Here is a 22547-nt window from a genome sequence, read left to right on the forward strand (position 1 = left end):
ATAACAAGTAGTAGGCTAAGGGTTAGTTTAGTGTGGTAACTATGGAAACAAGTAGTCATTCACCATGGCAACAGATGAGGACAGAGTCCTAAATGCATGGTCATGTCATGTTTACTATATAGATATGATAATTAAAGGTGTAACAAGAGACAGTAGATTAGCATGTTATTACTCTACATCTACAATGTGCACGACACTGTACAGGCCATCAGACTTTTAAATATATAATTCATACACCTTCTCACACAAAAATATATCTTATACTATACTGTATATGTTCTTAATGTATATGTTCTTAATATGCCCGTAGTTCTTAATATGTCCTTGTACAAAGTATTCCCTTTTATAATTGTAATGTAAATCAAATTATAATGTAAATGTAATATAACTTATTATTTTAATGCAGCTTCCCAGCAAAAAGCATTTCACACGTTTGTACCTGTATAACCGGCGTGACAATAAACATCTTGAATCTTGAATCTTGAATCTTGTACAACTGTCAAAAATGAAAGAGTCTTATATTCTATTTAAACCTGCCACCTATAACAATTTTACCAGCCCACTTAAATAAAAAGTAGCCCAGGTGAGATCCAACTGGCATCTTGCTGGGACACTGGAAGATCACGTTGATTCTTAACCCTCATCCTACAAACTGAGGTCCCCGCAGACCCAAGAGGTTTACTTTTTGTTAAATCTCACATTTGCTTTATTCTATCATTCCAATTTTTCATGACTTTGTCAATCAATTTGTTCCCTGACTTCATTTCTTTGTTTTCAATTTCTGTTTTAAATAGTGCTTTTAAAAAAAGACCAATGTTCTGCGGTGTTAGGGGACACCAGACAAAAGCATCCAATTGCAGCCTATGCAGTTGAAATAAATAAATAAAATGTTTGCCATGGGTCCTAATTTAAAGCATCACAGACACAGATGCACCAGACACAGATTTCCTCATGTGCTCATATGCAGATTAAACCTGCAGTAGGCAGAATATTTTTGGCATCATTTGGCAAAAATTCCATAATAACCTTTCAGCATTTTGTAATTCAAGAGCTCTGAGAGAAAACTAGACTTCTGGACCTCCTCATGGCTCTATTTTCACGCTTTAAAAAATACTAGTCCGTGACGGGAGACTTTGGCCGATCACAGATCATTTCAGAGAGAGATGGTTCCTACTGATTGTGCACCGGCTGATGGGCGGTGCTTGGTATTTCTTCAACTGAACTCAACATGGCTGCCGGGTCACAAACTATCTCATTTTACAGCTAAACAGCACACTACAAGATGTTTCTGAAAACATTTGAGGTGAGAGATAGGTATTACAGTAACAGAATATTGATTCATATGTGATCAGCGCTGCCTAGTTTGACCGTTTGATCGAAGTTCGCGAGTGATTGACAGCTGCTTAGAGACAACAGGCTCCAGCTTGGCTCTGATTGGTTGTTTTCCTCCGGTCTGTGAAATCTTACAGATGCCATTAGGAGCACCGGAGGACACCGGAGGATATACAGAGGCACATGATTTTTTTTCAGATTAACTGTCTCATGCACTACTGTCAGGATATAATGACCGTTTTATAAAAATAACTTTTTAAAATCATATTTGCTCCAATTCTACCCACTGCAGCTTTACATACAGCTTTGACATTCTTGTACTTGAGTATTTCCATTTTGTTACTTTATTTATCTGTTTATTTGGTTCACACACATAAAAAGACATTGAAATACAATTCACATGAAAGAAATAAAGTATGTGTGGTAAAAACCTAAAATTAGCTTATATAAAATACTTTAAACTTGTACTCCACTACATTTTAAAGTGAAATATTTTTTGTTTTTTCTCCACTAAATTTATCTGACAGGTATAGTTATCAATTAAAATTAGCTCCACATCATCCTGCTAAAATATTAAAATCCTTACACATTAATGCTTCACGATCCAATAATATAATACATATTAAATTAACACTGAAAGAAGATTTTCTGCTGCATTATGAGTACTTCTGCTTGTTATACTTAGAGTAAATGTTGCTGATAATATTTTTAAATTTTAAGTAATATATTGAATGCAGGACTTTACTTCCACATTGTGGTATTACTACTTTTACTTCATGATCTGAATACTTCTACCACCACTGTCAACTTCATCGCAAACAGAATCATAGAAGAAAGAGAACAAATAAAAATCTAAAAGTGGCCCAGTGCAGTTTCATGTGTTCTTATGCTGGATTTTCTGCTGGACATATTTTGCTGCCTCCAGTTTTTTCCTCAAGTATATTTTGGTGAAAAGCTTGGTTCTTCTCTCCTTATACGGGCTTCAATTTTGCAGGAAATGGTGTTTATAAAGAAAGAAGAAGAAAGAAGAAGAAGAAAGGCACTTTATAAATCCCCGAGGGGAAATGTGTGTTTGTACACACATGCACAAACAGGACCTACATGCATCTCATGTTTGTCTGTTGACAAGTCTGACTGGCTAGGCTGTGGACACTCAGTCTGTATTTAGCTAAGGGGGTCTCTGGTCGCTCAGGAAAGGAGAGGAGGAGAAACTCAGGGTTAGTTGAAGTGAATCTGACTGCCAGCAGGGAGCGTATAGTTGCCATCAGTGGCGGCTGGTGGAAAGTTTTCTAGGTAGGGCTGTGCCAGATCCAATCAATTTCAGCAAACATCCCAGTATGATTCAATGCAAAAAAGTGAAGGTATCAAAAACACATTACTATGTTGCAGTTAAATAATCAACAATTATTTTATTCCAACGGGAGCAGTAAAGAATGCTTAGAAAAACACAACAGTATAACATGTACTCAGTGGTGGAAAGTAACTAAGTACATTTACTCAAGTACTGTACTTAAGTACAATTTTGAGGTACTTGTACTTTACTTGAGTATTTCCATGTTCTGATACTTACTACTTCTACTTCACTACATCTACGAGGGAAGTATTGTACTTTTTACTCCACTACATTGATTTAATAACTTTAGTTACTTTACAGATACAGATTATTAATACAAAATATAATCAACAAATACATTATGTATTATTATAGATTAAACTACCCAGCAGTATATAAAGTCTTTAAAATGAGCTCCACCTTAACCAGCTGCAACAATGAAGTGATGAGCTCATTAATGCATCAATAACTATAATCAATTATGTACATTATTCTGCATAATGTGTACTTTTATGTTTGGTACTTTAAGTATATTCATATGCTAATATTTTTGCACTTTTACTTAAGAAGGATTTTGAATGCAGGACCCTTACTTGTAACAGAGTATTTCTACATGGTAGTATTGCTACTTTTACTGAAGTACAAGATCTGAGTACTTCCACCACTGCATGCACTATAATACAATAATAAACATGTAATACAATACTAATGAAATATAACAATATAACATGTAATTGAAATGTTTCCTTAATGTGATGCCCCTGTTGACCTTGCTTCGTTTGGTAAACCAATAGTGAGGTAAAGATCAGAGGAAGTAAACATCCTGAAGCTATTCAGAAACCTGAATGTATATAAACATGGACTCAAGTGCTCGGAGGTGTAGAGATAATAATCTCCAGCAACACTTCTGCTTCAAAATTCTCTCACCTTACTCAAAAGGCACAACCACAACACATCCACAGATATTAATAGTACATAAAATACAGTTAACATGAATGATACAATTAATTTACCGGTCTCAATTAAATTGTGATGCCTCCATGACCAATTTAAGCAAATGAGACTGAGGACAACTATGTACAAGAAAAGTCAATGTGGTGAGAAAGCCTGCATGTTTTTGACAGCCTATTTGTAGAAGTAGAAGAAGAAGAATTTTGCTCTTCTCTCCTTCTGAGTGGCAAGCCTCTCAATGACCTTCTTCTTAAAGTCAGGAATGTCTCTGACCAGTTTCTTCTCCATGGAGAGCATGGCCAGAGCATTAAGGTGATCCTTCGTCGCTTCATGGTTCTGGTGCTGCTGGTCAGGTTCACTGTCCTCACACAGAGAGGAAATAGAGGCCAGGGTCCAAAAAATATTATTTTAGTTGATAATTTGCCATCAGACTCCTTAATGTGCAATTCTATTCATTGGGTGCAATATACTCACTGTTGTTTACAGTATGTTTATATAATTCACTTTTTTAAAACTTTAGTCAGTTTTTTTTAGTATTTTTATATCACATTCATGAGCCAGATGCAATGTCATTATATTCTGCTGTGCATTTAGCCTGGGCATAGTCTGAATAACAATTAAATTAATCTTCAATAACAACCAGGCCTCTTCTAGAAATTTGACCTGGTTGATGGTGTTTAATATCTACTTTACCTGCATTATTATCCAAATCTGATTGTCTCTTCTCTTTCCTTTTTAAACTTCTAAACAGATATAATTGTGATATGCTCTTCTATGATGTTCATTCACTTTGATGACAAGGCACATTTAGGCTTTTACAGACTGTTGGAAGTGAGCACCTCAACTTTCTAACAACAGCTTTATCAGCAAATAGTAAATATCTGGGAGTTAATTACCTGATGGTTAGCATGCTGTCTGTGAACCTCTGGACCAGGTGCTCTGATGAAGACAGGGTCCATGTTCCTCTTCTTCAGCTGGTTGAAAAGCATGTCCACCTGTGGCATGATCTTGTGGCGGAGGAGGAGCGGTTGCCCCGGTAACGTTAGACTACCATATACGTCATCCCCCCCACCTAGCTGCGCGCGCTTCTCTGTGATGACGCTGCACAGAAACCCGTTCCATTTCAGAACATTATGACATCACAGCTGATCAAAGGATGAATTCCAGAGAAATGGAATTGCTTTAATTAATGGCTTAAAGCATTTGGTTGCCAATCTCCATTTCCCCACCACTCACACAGACACAAACTCGTGTATCACATTAACGACATCAACTTGATCTGGATATTGGCAATATCAAGATCAAACCAAACCAAACAGGACTGTTCGATCACGGAAAGAACAGTTTGTTTTTTTCCCTGAGTTTCACAAATTCAGACAAATTCTCTCAGCATAATGATTCTATGTCTGGGTTTTCTTGTGGGTGCTTTAGTCACTAAGACTGTCAGAAGGCTCCTTGAGCCATACCTCAGTCAAGATGACAGCAGTGGAGATGAAGAAACCACCCCATATGCAAGTTCCACTGACAATATCACCATTGAATCAGAGACCGACCCAACAACCAGCACTGCTGGAGAATGTGAAGTTGTTCATGCACCACAAACGGAAGAAATTAGTTCAGTTGAAGAAATCAGTTATGACGAGTTGAGCACTGGAGATGAAGAAACCACCCTACCTGCAAGTTCCACTGACAGTATCACCATTGAATCAGAGGCCGACCCAACAACCAGCACTGCTGGAGAATGTGAAGTTGTTCATGCACCACAAACGGAAGAAATTAGTTCAGTTGAAGAAATCAGTTATGACGAGTTGAGCACTGGAGATGAAGAAACCACCCTACCTGCAAGTTCCACTGACAGTATCACCATTGAATCAGAGGCCGACCCAACAACCAGCACTGCTGGAGAATGCGAAGTTGTTCATGCACCACAAACGGAAGAAATTAGTTCAGTTGAAGAAATCAGTTATGACGAGTTGAGCATAGGAGATGAAGAAATCCTCCCACCTGATAGTCCCAATGACCATTTCACCAGAGAATCAGAGGCCGACCCAAGAACCAGCACTTCTGGAGAATGTGCATTTGTTCCTGCACCACAAATGGAAGGAATCAGTTCAGTTCAAGAAATCAGTTACGACGAGTTGAGCATTGAAGATCAAGTTGTTCCTGCACCGCAAATGAAAGGAATCAGTTCAGTTCAAGAAATCCGTAACGACGAGTTGAGCATTGGAGATCAAGTTGTTCCTGCACCACAAATGGAAGAAATCAGTTCAGTTCAAGAAATCAGTTACGACGAGTTGAGCATTGGAGTTGAAGAAATCCTCCCACCAGATAGTCCCACTGACCATATCACCAGAGAATCAGAGGCCGACCCAAGAACCAGCACTTCTGGAGAATGTGCAGTTGTTCCTGCACCACAAATGGAAGAAATTAGTTCAGTTCAAGAAATCAGTTACAACGAGTTGAGCATTGGAGATGCAGTTGTTCCTGCACCACAAATGGAAGGAATCAGTTCAGTAGAGGAAATCAGTTACGACGAGTTGAGCATTGGAGATGAAGAAATCCTGCCACCTGCTAGTCCCACTGACCATATCACCATTGAATCAGAGGACGACTCAAGAATCAGCTCTTCTGGAGATTGTGCAGTTGTTCCTGCACCACAAACGGAAGAAATCAGTTCAGTTCAAGAAATCAGTTACGACGAGTTGAGCATTGGAGATCAAGAAATCCTCCCACCTGCTGGTACCACTGACCATATCACCATTGAATCAGAGGCCAACTCAAGAATCAGCAATGAGATCTGCAGATTTCCAAACAGATTCAACAATTCTTGGATGAATGCAACATTGCAAGCTGTACTAAACCTGAAAGTTGTGCGGGAGAAATTGATGAAACAACAAACAGAGTATTTGACACAACTCTCAACATCAACAGCATTTGTGAGACTGTTTTTGGAAGCCCTCCACAACCCAGGGAGGAGTTTCATTCTACCAGAACTCGCTGAGATTTTGGCAGAATTGAGCTACACAGTAGATCCAGTAAATCCACTGGATTTATTAGAACTTGTGCTGGCCTGGTTAAATGACTGTGGGGTACAAACAACTATTCAGGTGACAGAGGAATGCAAGTGTGAAGAATGTAAATGCGACCCTTGTAAATGCACCATGAACCTGGGCAGCATTCATTTTCTACCATCACCATGTCCGTATGGTTCAACCGCCTCTCTTCTCAGACATGCTATCAATGAACGCCAGTGCGAAAGACACTGTGCCACATGTGGCTCCGCAGCACAGAGACAAGAAGTGTGGGATAACCTCCCTGACATTCTCACCCTGAATCTGTCTCGAGCGGCAAATGCTGACCGTACGGTACTCAGAGACATTGTAGATCCAACTCCCCACATAGTAATTCCTGTGGGAGAAAACAAAACACAGGTCTACTCCCTGTCCTCTGTAATTTGTCAGAGAGACAGTTTCGAAGTCTCCGGGCACATGTGGTCCTATTTGTTTTCAGATCCTATGAAGGGTACTACCATCAAGGCTGACGATGATCGCATATCAGTCATATCAGGACACATGCCAGCTGACATCTACAGACATGGGATAATTTACCTCTATGAGAAGTGCACTTAAGTTGCCTCTGGAGGAGAGGATTAGCGTGTGTTTTTTTTATTGTATTATATAGTTGTCTGTCTCTATGTGTCAGCGTGTGATAGGCTGGCAACCTGTTCAGGGTGGGTGTACTCCGGGTGCTCCGGTTTACTCCCACAGTCTGTACAGTTGTATTGTATAATTGTCTGTCTCTATGTGTCAGCCTGTGATACGCTGGCAACCTGTTCAGGGTGGGTTTACTCCGGGTGCTCCAGTTTCCTCCCACAGTCTGTACAGTTGTATTGTATTACATAGTTGTCTGTCTTTATGTGTCAGCGTGTGATTGGCTGGCAACCTGTTCAGGGTGGGTGTACTCCGGGTGCTCCGGTTTCCTCCCACAGTCTGTACAGTTGTATTGTATTGTATTGTATAATTGTCTGTCTCTATGTGTTAGCCTGTGATAGGCTGATAAGTAAATATAATAATATGTAAATAAATAAATAAATAAAAAACATGAATTAATAATAATAATTCTCTTTAGTACCTGCTTTCTCTGATTCACCTCATTTACCAGCAGCAGAATTTCTTTCCTGCACCACTTTGGTTTTCTTTACTTTTTATGAGGTATAAGATTTGTGTTATGAGATTTTTCTTGTGTTGCTGGTTGCTAGCTAACGTTAGCTTCCACGGCTGCTTGTTGTTGTGACCGCGGTGGAGGAGGAGCGGTTGCCCCGGTAACGCTTCTCTGTGATGACGCTGCACAGAAACCCGTTCCATTTCAGAACATTATGACATCACAGCTGATCAAAGGATGAATTCCAGAGAAATGGAATTGCTTTAATTAATGGCTTAAAGCATTTGGTTGCCAATCTCCATTTCCCCACCACTCACACAGACACAAACTCGTGTATCACATTAACGACATCAACTTGATCTGGATATTGGCAATATCCAGATCAAACCAAACCAAACAGGACTGTTCGATCACGGAAAGAACAGTTGTTTTTTTTCCCTGAGTTTCACAAATTCAGACAAATTCTCTCAGCATAATGATTCTATGTCTGGGTTTTCTTGTGGGTGCTTTAGTCACTAAAACTGTCAGAGGGCTCTTTGAGTCATACCTCAGTCAAGATGACAGCAGTGGAGATGAAGAAATCCTCCCACCTGCTAGTCCCACTGACCATATCACCAGAGAATCAGAGGCCGACCCAACAACCAGCACTGCTGGAGAATGTGCAGCTGTTCCTGCACCACAAATGGAAGAAATCAGTTCAGTTCAAGAAATCAGATACAACGTGTTGAGCATTGGAGATGAAGAAATCCTCCCACCTGCTATTCCTACTGACCATATCACCAGTGAATCAGAGGCCGACTACATCATCAGCACTGCTGGAGAATGTGCAGCGATTCCTGCACCACAAATGGAAGAAATCAGTTCAGTTCAAGAAATCAGTTATGACGAGTTGAGCATTGGAGATGAAGAAATCCTCCCACCTGCTAGTCCCACTGACCATATCACCATTGAATCAGAGGCCGCCTCAAGAATCAGCAAGGAGATCTGCAGATATTCAAACATACTCAACAATTCTTGGATGAATGCAACATCGCAAGCTGAAGTAAACCTGAAAGTTGTGCAGGAGAAATTGATGAAACTACGACCAGAGTATTTGACACATCTCTCAACATCAACAGCATTTGTGAGACTGTTTTTGGAAGCCCTTGACAACCCAGGGAGGAGTTTCAGTCTACCAGAACTCGCTGAGATTTTGGCAGAATTGAGCTATAGAGTGCCGTCATCGTGCTTTTTACAGACTATTGATCCACAGGATTTATTAGAACATGTGCTGGCCTGGTTAAATGACTTTGGGGCACAAACAACTATTCAGGTGACAGAGGACTGCAAGTGTGAAGAATGTAAATGCCCCACGAACCTGGGCAAAACTTATTATTATTTTCCTCAAAGCTGACGATGATCGCGAATCAGTCTGATTGAGTCTGTCTCTATGTGTCAGCCTGTGATAGGCTGGCAACCTGTTCAGGGTGGGTTTACTCCGGGTGCTCCGGTTTCCTCCCACAGTCTGTACAGTTGTATTGTATTGTATTGTATAGTTGTCTGTCTCTGTGTGTTAGCCTATGATAGGCTGATAAGTATATAAAATAATATGTAAATAAATAAATAAATAAAAAATATGAATTCAACTGACAGATAATGTATTGGTTTTGAGATTTTAGTTGTTGTTTTTTTCAGTTATGATATGAACGATGTGAATGGCATGATGAAATTCACCGGGCAGAGGTTTATTTTTCTGCTGTGGATAATAATAATAATTAAAAAATTCTCTTTAGTACCTGCTTTCTCTGATTCACCTCATTTACCAGCAACAGAATTTCTTTCCTGCACCACTTTGGTTTTCTTTACTTTCAGCCAATTTTTTATTCTTTCATCATGGTTTATATACAGACGTAGGCAAAGTTGTTGGTAACGTTCCGTTAAAGAGAGAAAAACCCACAATGGTCACTGAAATAACTTGAAACTGACAAAAGTAATAATAAATAAAAATTTACTGAAAATGAACTAATGAAAATCAGATATTGTTTTTGAATTGTGGTTCAACAGAATCATTTTAAAAAACAAACTAATGAAACTGGCCAGGACAAAAATGATGGTACCCCTAGAAAAGATGTAAAATAATGTGACCATAGGGACATATTAAACTAAGGTGTGTCCTGTAATTAGCATCACAGGTATCTTCAAACTTGTAATCAGTCAGTCTGCCTATTTAAAGGGTGAAAAGTAGTCACTGTGCTGTTTGGTATCATGGTGTGTACCACACTGAACATGGACCACAGAAAGCTAAGGAGAGAGTTGTCTCAGGAGATCAGAAAGAACATTATAGACCTTCATGTTAAAGGTAAAGGCTATAAGACCATCTCCAAGCAGCCTGATGTTCCTGTGACTACAGCTGCACATATTATTCAGAAGTTTAAGGTCCATGGGACTGTAGCCTACCTCCCTGGACATGGCCGCAAGGGGAAAATTGATGACATATTGAAGAGACGGATAATATGAATGGTAACCAAAGAGCCCAGAACAACTTCCAAAGAGATTAGAGGTGAACTCCAAGGTCAAGGTACATCAGTGTCAGATCGCACCATCCGTCACTGTTTGAGCCAAAGTGGACTTAATGGAAGACAACCGAAGAGGACACCAAATCATAAAAAAGCGAGACTGGAATTTTCCAAAATGCATATTGACAAGCCACAAAGCTTCTGGGAGAATGTCCTTTGGACAGATGAGACAAAACTGGAGCTTTTTGGCAAGTCACATCAGCTCTATGTTCACAGACGCAAAAATGAAGCATCCAAAGAAAAGAACACTGTACCTAATGTGAAACATGGAGGAGGCTAGGTTATGTTATGGGTCTGCTTTGTTGCATCTGGCACAGGGTGTCTTGAATCTGTGCAGGGTGCAATGAAATCTCAAGACTATCAAGGCATTCTGGAGCGAAATGTGCTGCCCAGTGTCAGAAAGCTTGGTCTCAGTTGCAGGTCATGGGTCCTCAAACAGGATAATGACCCAAAACACAGCTAAAAACACCCAAGAATGGCTAAGAACAAAACATTGGACTATTCTGAAGTGGCCTTCTATGAGCCCTGATCTAAATCCTATTGAACATCTGTGGAAGGAGCTGAAACATGCATTCGGAGAAGGCACCCTTCAAACCTGAGACAGCTGGAGCAGTTTGCTCACGAGGAGTGGGCCAACATACCTGTCAACAGGTGCAGAAGTCTCATTGAGAGTTACAGAAATCACTTGATTGCAGTGATTGCCTCAAAAGGTTGTGCAACAAAATATTAAGTTAATGTTACCATCATTTTTGTCTTGGCCAGTTTCATTAGTTTGTTTTTTAAAATGATTCTGCTGAACCATAATTCAAAAACAATATCTGATTTTCATTAGTTAATTTTCAGTGAATTTTTATTTATTATTACTTTTGTCAGTTTCAAGTTATTTCAGTGATCATTGTGGGTTTTTCTCTCTTTAACGGAACGTTACCAACAACTTTGCCTACGTCTGTATTTAAATATCATAGATTGTTGTCTTTTTCACTTCACAAAATGGGATCACATACTTCTATTATATACTTCTTCTTCCCTAATGGGTTAATGTGGCCACTCTCCCATTAAAATGCTGCTTAGGCATTAATAGTAATATTCCACTAAATATGGTATTTCAATATTTCTGCTTTTACATTGATGACCAAGCTTGATAGTGTGTGTGTGTGTGTATGTGTGTGTGTGTGTGTGTGTGTGTGTGTGTGTGTGTGTGTGTGTGTGTGTGTGTGTGTGTGTGTGTGTGTGTGTGTGTGTGTGTGTGTGTGTGTGTGTGTGTGTGTGCGTGCGTGTGTGTGTGAGTGTGTGTGTGTGTGTGTGTGTGTTTGTGTTATATATATATATAAACTGGGAAAACAAAGTTCGGAAACTTGTGTTTGGTCGATAATTTCTCTGTTGTTACAATGCTAATTGGCATTGTATTTTACATCGTTGGAAAGCCTGTTTTTTTACCTTCACAATGATGTCCAACTTGTAAGGATCATGCATTTGTGGGATGAGCAGCACAGCTGATTATGTGGGTAGCACCCAAGAAAAATTTGCCAAAATGCTCCGTCAATGGTAAACAGTGTATTCTCCTGTTGGTATTGACTCTTGTTTTGAGTTGTTTGGTGGATTGGATGATTGAACTCTCTATCAGTAACAAGGAACAAACAAGATATATTGGCTATTTTACACTTTATTCACTTAATCCACCGTCAGGAGCCTCAGTAGCGGTGGAAGATCCATACGCAGCCACAACAGCCTGGCACCTCCTCCTCATGCTGGTCACCAACCTGGTCACAAGTTTGTGTGGGATGGCGTCGGATTGTACATTTTACTCCACTACATTGAATTAATAATTTTACAGATTCAGATTTTTAATACAAAATATAATCAACAAATAAATGATGTATTATTATAGATTAAACTGCCCAGCAGTATATAAAGTCATTCAAATGAGCTCCACCTTTACCAGCTGCATCATTAAATTGATGAACACATTAATGCATCAATAAGTATAATCCAATAATATACATTATTCTGCATAATGTGTACTTTTATGTTTGGTACTTTAAAGCTGAAGTAGGTGAGATTGGAGCAAATATGATTAAAAAAAGTTATTTTTATAAAACGGTTGCTATATCGTGACAATAGCATTAACAGGTAACCTAAAAAAAATCATGTCCCTCTTTGTCCTCCGGTGTCCTCCGGTACTCCTAACGGCATCTGCAAGATTTCCCATACCGGAGGAAAATATGCAGTAAGAGCTGATCTGAAAACATTAACTTAAAACTAGCAGTGGTGCAAAATACGAACCTTTATTCAAGTACTGTATTTAAATAGAAATTTGCTGCTTTACTAAATTTGATAGGAAATGTTCTTTTGACTCCATTAGATTTATCTGACAGCTATAATTATTAGTTATATTACAGATTAGCATTTATGCACAAACCATGTGATCAACAAATAGACTATGATGCATTGTTGTTCAGCTACAACATTACAATGATGTTTACATGCTAATGCATCAATAATAATAATAGTCCAATAATACACAATGATACCCATTACCAAAAAGTTTATTCAATTGTGCTATTAGTATACTTCTATTAAACTTGAAATAAGAGAGTATACATTCAGTTTATGTTTTATGTTCTTATCAGAGATATACTTAACAAAAGTATACGTAAATATACTTGGCTTATACTGACAAATATACAGAAAAGTCTATGTATACTTGGCTTATACTGGTATGGTCGTTATTTTAGAATTGCCCTCACCTGTTAATTTTGTTATGTCACCCGATGTATTTTAATTATTTATATATTTTTCTATTTTTTTTGTTTGTTTGTTTGTTTTTGTTTGTCTTGTAAAATTTCACCTGTCTCGTCTTGCTTCACTAAATAAAAAAAAAAAGTATACAGAAGGGTCTATTATACTTGGCTCATACTGACAAGTATACAGAAAAGTCTAAGTTTACTTGGCTTATAGGCCTACTTGTACTTGATCTTTTGATCGAGCTATACTTAAGAAAAATATAATTAAGTATTCTTGCCTTAGTGGCCTATACAGAAAGGTATGCTTGGTTTGTAGTTGTGCTTACTTTTTGTTAGATCAGCCTAGTAAAGTGTGTGAGCATTGCACTTGTCCATTCTGTGTAATGAGTAATTGTACTTTTCTTTATTTCACTGATAAGACTTTTGCATATTTTGTTTGAGTAACATTTTCAATACAGGTCTTTTACTTGCAAGTGTATGTATTTTTTACACTATAACTACTTTTACTTAAATAAATGTTGTGAGTATGTCTTGATTAATATTGAGACCAAGAACAAGAATAAAAATAAGAAAACAAAATAGAAAAACTTAAAAATCCTTCATATCAACTGGGATTTTCTAGGTTAACTCAGATGTCAGTATAGCTTTCCCCTTATTGGTACAAAATATTTTCCTGTTTCCAACACAAACACTCTAAATGGGTCCCTGTTTAATTCCCAATGCAGATTTATGCATTGTCACAACTGACTATGATTATATGAACGACATAAAGGAGATGCATATACATTCAAGAAATCTAAAAAAAACAACAACACAAGAAACACTATTTAAAGTGAGCAGGATCACAGGCTTGTCTGAACAAGTGTGGTGTGAGTAATTTTATCATACATCTCTGCAAAGCCGGCAGCCATATTGGATTACATGAAGCATAAATCAGCCTGACTCCTAAAATCCCCTCTCTCTGTGAAGTCTCCTGCACTCTCACAGCAGACTGTTTATACAATCGCTTACCATCTGTCTCGCATACCATCCATTTTAAGAATACGCCTGCAAAAGATTGAGGCAAAGGTCTGGTGACAACATCAGCTCCCAAATAATTATCCTTTATATAACATAACATAACATAGCATAACACAACACAACATACAGAAGATAGACAGATAGCTCAACAGATCTAATCATTAGTATGCTCCCACGTCATTTGTTTTTGATAACATAAACTTTTTATGTGAAGCATCAGATATGATAACTATAGGAACATAGAATTCATACTTGACCTATTAGACTGGGAGAGATGAACAAAATGTGCCTTATTATCAGACTATAATAAAAACAACAGATTGTATCAGCCAGGAAAACAACAAGTTAAAAGTTAAATGAACAATAACAACTTGCTTAACTAGGAAACTTGCTAAATATTTTTGGAAGCTGCAGAGAATCATTGACAATCAGACAGCAGTTAGATTTACTTATTAACTCTTAAAACTCTCAAAAAACAATGTTTGTTTTTTCGTTTTTGTCTGGATGATATACATTCCATGTATGGGGGTATATAAAATGACAATTACATTGATAAATTCAAAAATGGATAAAGGACGATACAGTCATTGTACAGAAACCTCAAACATGCCTGAAATTCTCTAATATTTGCAGTTAATCCAGAGGAAATAATAAACAAACAGGTAAAGTCAGATAATGAATAACTGCAGCTCCATAGATAGACTCTAGGACATGTTGTAATACTCTCCAAGGTGGTCTGTCTGTCCTGATACAGAGCGGAGGGACCTATTCCACAAAGTGTTTATCAGAAACTCTGATTAGTTTACTCTGAGTTGACAGCTTCCAGAAACAGAGATCATTGTATTACTCGGTCAGTTGGTACTGTAAATACATAGTACAATGTGTACTCAACAGCAGTGTTTACTGTGTGACACCAGCGCCACCTTGTGTCGGACCTTCAGTGGGAGCCTCCTCCTGATTGGCTGAGAGTGTGAGCCTCCTCCTGATTGGCTGAGAGTGTGAGCCTTCTCGTGATTGGCTGAGCGGTTGTCAGGACTGTTTACAGGAAACATGGCTTCCAGGTCTGTTGGAGAGCTGCAGGAGATGGAAGGTGAGTACATATATGTAAAGATTGCAGCCGTGCCATGGTTGTATTAGCTATAGGTGATGAACAAGCATTCATCCAGATACATTTATCTATTTTTATATATGAGCTCATGCGTGTGATTTGTTTTCCTCGTTACTAACCACACCTTCATCATGTTAGCTTGGTAGCTAACAGGCTAACAACAATCCTCGTTAGCTTAACGTCAACTCACTCTGTCCTCTACTGACTCCACTCACATCTAATCTCAGTTTCCACAGCTGCGTGGTCTAGTCTGATGGTCTGAAACTGGATTTTATGTGTAACCTAGCGGATAACATGTTTCCAATTTTAGCTTGTGAGCCTACCTACTATGGTTCAAGCTAGCTGGTTAGCAGTGTGGTAATGTGAGTCAGCTCACCTTAGCTTGTGTTGTTGTCTCTAAACTGGTAAGATTGGAAATACAACTGTGGTGATCTCATTTACAGCAATTAAAACTAGCTGATTTAATTCAGTAGTAGGTGTAATGTAATCCCAGTTTGGCACACATGTTTTCACAATGTTAGCATGTGGCAGAGTGCAGTTAGATAGATATTTAGATAGATAGATATTTGGAGAGATAGATAGATATAGAGAGAGTTAGATAGATAGATAGATAGATAGATAGATAGATAGATAGATATTTAGATAGATAGAGAGAGAGTTAGATAGATATTTAGATAGATAGATAGATATAGAGAGAGTTAGATAGATAGATAGATAGTTAGATATAGAGATAGATAGGTAGGTAGATAGGTAGGTAGGTAGATAGATAGATATTTAGATAGATAGATATTTAGATAGATAGATAGTTAGATAGATAGATAGATAGATAGATATAGAGATAGATAGGTAGATATTTAGATAGATAGATATTTAGATAGATAGATAGTTAGATAGATAGATATTTAGATAGATAGATAGTTAGGTAGATAGATAGATATTTAGATAGATAGAGAGAGAGTTAAATAGATAGATAGATAGATAGATAGATAGGCAGTAACCTATCATAGTACCTCAACTACCTGCACCACAGCACTATGGTATGTATTTTTCAAAGCAGAAAATGTGTTTGTGCCTTTGTTTATGATAGATAGATAGATAGATAGATAGTAACTTTATTGATCCAGAGGGAAATTCAAGTTTCCAGCATCACAGTTCCATAGTGCAAAAACATTTTAGTAAAAAGGCAGTAAAAAAGTTAGTAGTGCAAAGTACAAAGTACAAAAAAATATACCAGATATAAAAATACAAGGAGATGAAGAAAACTGTTAAAACTGAATATAGTGCAGGGTAACAGCTGTGATACACAACTATTAAAAAGTGACTATAGTGCAGAAGAGACTGTTAAAAATGAGTATAGTGCAGGGTAACTCCAGTAGCTTAGTCTATGAAAGTGCACTGTGTGCATTATTATCTGTCCTGCAGACCGTCCTCCTTTGTGGACAAAGGATTTCCTGAGTCTGTCTGTGGAGCACTTGGGGAGCAGCAGCCTGCCGCTAAACAAGCTCCTCTGTTTGGTGATGACGGCGTGCAGAGGATGGCTGGCGTTGTCCATTATGGGCAGCAATCTGTTGAGTGTTCTTTCCTCTGCCACCGTCACCGTTGCATGGTTTGTGACAGTGAGACAGGTGGCTGGATGCTCCCACATGACACCCCCCTGACTCCTCAGTGGAGTGAGGTGGAGCTGGGCCTAGTCTTTGCATCACATTACATGTGCATCAGCTAAATGTGTCACTGATACAACAGCCCTGCCCTGTCTGTATGGTGTAATTAAGCTTCACTTCTCTTTGCCTGCTGACTGTAGTTGACCGAAAGGGTGAGTCTGAGGAGTCTGGTGATGATGAGACCAGGAGGAGGAGTATCAATGGCAACGTGGACCCCAATCAGCCTGCTGCCACAAGTAAACCATCACATCTCCAACACAGCCACATAGAAAGGAACACAAGTCAGGCCGTCAGCTGTAATGTGAATGATAAAGAGTGTGACACAGAGCAATCAGTCTATCGTGACAGCATCACATAACTACGAGTCTTCTCAACTGCCTTAAAATAGCCTTTTGTGTCTATCATGTTTATGAATACCCTACCTTGATGCAAACATATTAGTTATCTGATTTGTTCTTGTTCTCATTAAAGGTAAAGAAGAGTCTCCCGTTGACATGGACACCATAACCTTGGACCCAGACGAAGAGGTTAGAAGATTGTCTAAAAACACTGCTGCTGTTTGGCTGTAGCTACTGTCAAAACATTTATGTTTAATGCTTGTTAGTAAAATGTCCTCCATCTCTAATGACTCAAATTAAATGGATGATTATAAAAGACTTCAGTTGTCTTTTAGGAAGGTAACATTTTGTGGTAGGTTTTTATTTGTAGAGCTTGGGAGTGGAGACAAAGTTCTTTATTTGCAATGCAATGTTATATGTTAAAAAGCTGACAAATGTTTCACCATTGTAACTATATCTTTGGTGTCTCAGTCCACATGTGGGCTGGGCACTTGTATGTACATGACACAATCAACCCTAATAACTACTATTCTTACTTATAGACAGTATGTCATCCTAAGCTGTCTGTTTTTTCTCTCTAGGATGTTGATCTTGTTCATTGTCGCATCGGAAAGATTGAAGGATTGGAGGTGCTACGGAAGGCCAAAGTAAGTAACTTCAGTATTAAGTGCTACTCAATGAGCCAGTGAGAGATGAAGTAATGGTAGCAGTGTGGTATTCATAATCTGGATTTATTCCTTTATTTTTTCCTTACTAGAGAAACCAGACAGAATTTTGGTTGCAACCACATGTTTTTTTTTTCTTTGTTAATCATATCTAAAAAAAAAAAGAAAGGTTTAGGGTATATGGTAAATAAAGCTATTGATTGTATCTGTCATTAATTGATTCCTTTTCATCTATCTCTTTGCACAGACGCTTTCCTTACGACAGAATCTCATTAAAAAGATAGAGAACCTTGAGAGTTTGAGCACACTGCGGGAACTAGATCTCTATGACAATCAGGTCCGCAAACTGGAGAACCTGAACAACCTCACAGAGATGGAGTAAGTCTGAAGAAAACAGGAGGATTTGTCTGTATTGTTTCCGCCTATTAAAGAGATTCCATCCAGAGAGGGCAAAAGTCAAGTTATTTATGGCAAATCTGATTTCTACACACTAGTGTCAAGTGATCGTTGGGGTGTAGAAATTCACAGTTGTATTTTTCATGTAGCTGAACAAAGAACCCACATTTCTAATGAGCATACTGGTTTGACTGATCCACAGGCAGCTCGATATGTCCTTCAATATGCTGAGGAAGGTGGAGGGTTTGGAGCACATGACTCTGCTGAAGAAACTTTTTCTGCTTCACAACAAAATTGGCAGCATTACCAACCTGGAACACCTCACAGGCCTGGACATGCTGGAGCTGGGCTCCAATCGCATCCGGGTATGACTTTGAAAGAGTCTCTAAAACTTTGCAAATCAATACTACTCAATAAAAAATGCTTTTTGAAAATAATGGTGTAAAATCCTCTATTATAGGACATTAGTAAAATCATTCCGTTGTGTTTACTTGTGTCTCTTTCATGTTGTTGTGTTCCCAGGTCATAGAGAACCTGGATACACTTTCATCTTTGCAAAGTTTGTTTCTTGGCACCAATAAAATAACTACGCTTCAGAATCTGGAGGGTTTACACAACCTGACTGTTTTAAGCATTCAGGTAATTCACAAATTCTCTTCAACACCTGTGTGAGCGTTTATAAGAATAAAACTGAAATGTGTATATGGATACATTGATGAATAATTGTGTATTTTTATTTGCAGAGTAACCGGATTACTAAAATTGAGGGTTTACAGAATCTCGTCAGCCTGAGAGAGCTCTACCTGAGCCACAACGGCATTGAGGTCATTGAGGGCTTGGAAAACAATGTGAGTTATAGAAATTCCACAACCTATTTCTGAAAGGACTGAATGCCAAACTGTCCATGAATTTTGCTAACTGTGCAAGCATGCACAATAAAGTTTGTTCAGTACATTCTGTTTGTTTTCCCTCACAGAAAAAGCTCACAACCCTGGACATTGCAGCCAATCGAGTGAAGAAAATTGAAAACATCAACCATCTGACAGACCTGCAGGAGTTCTGGGTACGGATAGTTTGTCAAGTTGAACTAGAATGTAATTTTATGGTCTTTTTTTTATTATATGCGACTTTGTTATAGAGCCCCTAGAGCCTTACCAATGTATCTTTTCACAGCAGACATAGCAGGAAAAATAATTTAATAACGAAAACTAACTAAATAAAAAATAGTAACATTAACCATGTCTTTGTTCCATTAAAAGTCTCAGTAAATCCTGCCAGCATGCAATAACAGTGCTGGTGCTGGCTCACCTAAACGGAGTGCAGCCATCATTATAAATTATGAATTACACCTTTGCTTTTCCTGCTATGACATGTCAAATGCATCTAAGTGGTTAGTAAACAGTGATGAATACAATGCTTTAAAATAGATCAACAAATAAATCTAATTTTAAATTGATTGATAGCTAAAACAATCAATTGATAGATTCATTAAATTTGATTTTAAAAGTATGTAGCTGTAGATGGATTCACAAAGTGATGTCATTATTTAAGTCTTTTCATTCATCCGTTTCCTGTTTACCAACACAGCACTCTGGGGCCTCGTTTTGGCAAAAGCATTCTGCCAATTTTCTTTCAGTTCTGATCTCCGTACACAGCGAGAGGACTTTTTTTTTTTTTTTTTAGCGGAAGCAATAAAATAATTTTAAATCCATGAAATAATTTTTAAATCAACAAAATATTTTGGGTCAAATTGTTGATTTCTGTAGTAAGTAGCCGTGTAATAAGCGTGATAATGTACGACGAGCAGATCAGTACTGCTCACCCTGTTGGGGTTCATTTCGCAATAATGAGCGACTCACTGTACATTATACATTAATAAACACTTCTCTCCGCTTACAGCTATGTTATAGTGTCTTATAAATCTTAATGAAGTAAGATTAGTCTTATTAATTCTCCTTTCGTCTCCACATCCTCCACTCTGCATATTGCTAGAGTGTTCAAAGTTTGGGTTTGAGCTATCTTTGCAAGACAAAACTAAGTCTGTCTTCTTATTGGCTACATTGTCTTTCAATTCCTCCCCAGATGAACGATAATCAGATAGAGAACTGGTCAGATCTCGACGAGTTGAAGAATGCCAAGTCTCTGGAGACGGTCTACCTTGAAAGAAACCCTCTACAGAAGGATCCACAGTACCGGCGAAAGATCATGCTGGCGCTGCCCAGCGTACGCCAGATCGACGCCACTTTCATCCGCTTCTAAACCGCAGTGTGAAATTCACCTGCCAACTTCGCAGTGTTCTCCCTCACCGCCCTGCCCGCCCTCCCTACCGAACAAAGTTAATTTTGAAACACGCCGGCCTCACTGAATCACATAGTCACTCCGTACACAAATATACATTCCAACATTCACTCTCACCCACGGCTCACTCAACATACATGTATGCATGTATGCACTCATTCACACCTAGATCTATGCTATCGTGTGGAAGCTTATTTATTTATTAAGCTGGATATGAACTGTGAAAAGGATTTCAAAAAAGTACCCTACATTACGCCCATTTCCTCATTTTTCCTCTACACCTATTTACTACATTTTATTGTTTTGCATGTGGAATACAGTATGGATCAGAAAAATAAGATATCAGTCTTATTTATCAGGTTGAAATTGCACTGCTATCATATGAGAGGAAAGGGGCATTCTTACTATTTGAGGGGTTTTATTCCATTCGGTTTGACAGGATGAGACTGTTCTCACAACGTACACAAGAACAATTAAATATCAACATTAAAGGGAAAGTCCATAATAAAATATAATTTGCATAATTGAATCTTCAGAATACTTATCTTTTGGTTTCAACACACTTCAGAGCTGAACAAATTTTACAGCCACAGAAACATCTCAGATTAAGCCTAATATGCCGCAGTGACACCACGCAGATTCAAGCCAGTTCAGTAAAGCTTGCATCTGCCTCTTTAAGGAAAACAGCAGAAACTGATGAATCATTTTAATAAACTGGTATCATTACTGATGAAAGGCAAATCTTGATGTCCATCAGCCTTGTCTATGCCTTGTCCTTGTCCAGATATTTCACAGCCCATTTTCTGATTAATAAGACTGACCTCTGCATTAAAATATAGCTCATGAGAATGTAAAAATCATTTAATGTGTCCATACAGATGGTTTTGTAATCCCCCTTTTTTTTTAAAAACCTTGAGTACATCCCTGACTATAGCTTTGGTTCTCTTTTGAAATTATTCATACATTTTATTTGAACTGATAACAGTAAAATATAGATTGTTTTTTAAGTGAATTAACTCACGAATGGCAGGACTGGTCTCACATAAGTGTTAACTAATGTAAGACAAATTATTCTGTTAACAATTTTTAGAACACATTTTGAGGTTTAAAATTTTCAGATCTTTAAATGACACTACAGTGATACATTCTGTAATATTCTCATTTGGCCTTCAGTATTGCTTAAAAATAGATAATCGCGTATATTTATGTTTGCCGTAGGATTTCTTAGATCAAGAATTAAGATGAACAAAAACAGAATGACCTGTTCTTATGGTCCCCTGTGTATATAATGCTTGAGTGCACTTGATTTACTTCCGGGGTTACAATTAAAAAGTGATGCATCTTTTACATGAGAATAATTTCCCACCTCAGGACTAAAAAGGTCACATTTGGACACAGACGCATCAGATTTCAATGCATTGCTGGGTTTACATGGACAATGCTAAACTAAGTGCTTTCTGTGCAACATAAGATACTGACCATTATCATCTAATTCCTTTCATCTGGGTCTAAAGTGCACCTTCAAACTGTTACAGTGGTCCGAGATAATATTGTATCTCCCTTTGTATCGTAGGTGTCTTTAGCTGACAATTCGCTCTCTGTCAAATGAATTGACCATAACTCAACTGTAGAATATTTATGAGCCCATATCAGACTATCGGCCAAACTGAAGGACATTATTGATATGAATGTAACATTATTTTATATTCAGCTTTAACTATAATTACTTTACAATTGGCCAGTGGGATTGGAAGTGTCACTTTGTGTATTTGTAAATATAGTTTGCACATCTCATGATGTAGAAAGTCAGTGCCATCATCACCTTCCCTTTGTAAATTGAAATCCTTTTTTTTTTCTTCTCTTGTTTATGCCAGGCAGCACAGCAGATTTATGTGAAATACCATAATTAAGAAAACTGGACCTTGATTGGTCACTGAATGAGCAATTGTTCAAATTGCCAGTAGCTGATTGTCGTTAGAACCGAG

The 22547-nt window shown here is 38.1% G+C and overlaps 2 protein-coding genes and 1 long non-coding RNA gene across 3 annotated transcripts; all 3 read left to right on the forward strand.

Moving 5' to 3' along the window:
* Positions 1-5854: 5854 nt before the first annotated feature.
* Positions 5855-7280, forward strand: LOC141777224 (uncharacterized). Its single transcript, XM_074651276.1, has 2 exons — positions 5855-6010; positions 6089-7280. The coding sequence occupies exons 1-2, from the start codon at positions 5869-5871 to the stop codon at positions 7243-7245; spliced, it is 1299 nt and encodes a 432-aa protein (XP_074507377.1). The 5' UTR covers positions 5855-5868; the 3' UTR covers positions 7246-7280.
* Positions 7281-7333: 53 nt separating this feature from the next.
* LOC141777226 (uncharacterized) lies at positions 7334-7734 on the forward strand. Its single transcript, XR_012595871.1, has 2 exons — positions 7334-7454; positions 7567-7734. It is a non-coding gene; the product is annotated as an uncharacterized LOC141777226 (long non-coding RNA).
* Positions 7735-15071: 7337 nt separating this feature from the next.
* ppp1r7 (protein phosphatase 1, regulatory (inhibitor) subunit 7) lies at positions 15072-21091 on the forward strand. Its single transcript, XM_074651277.1, has 10 exons — positions 15072-15186; positions 17006-17101; positions 17337-17392; positions 17785-17850; positions 18116-18246; positions 18467-18629; positions 18787-18903; positions 19008-19112; positions 19241-19327; positions 20347-21091. The coding sequence occupies exons 1-10, from the start codon at positions 15147-15149 to the stop codon at positions 20521-20523; spliced, it is 1038 nt and encodes a 345-aa protein (XP_074507378.1). The 5' UTR covers positions 15072-15146; the 3' UTR covers positions 20524-21091.
* The last annotated feature ends 1456 nt before the right edge of the window (positions 21092-22547 follow it).

The sequence above is a fragment of the Sebastes fasciatus genome, chromosome 11 (assembly GCF_043250625.1).
Source record: "Sebastes fasciatus isolate fSebFas1 chromosome 11, fSebFas1.pri, whole genome shotgun sequence".
Lineage (NCBI taxonomy): Eukaryota > Metazoa > Chordata > Actinopteri > Perciformes > Sebastidae > Sebastes > Sebastes fasciatus.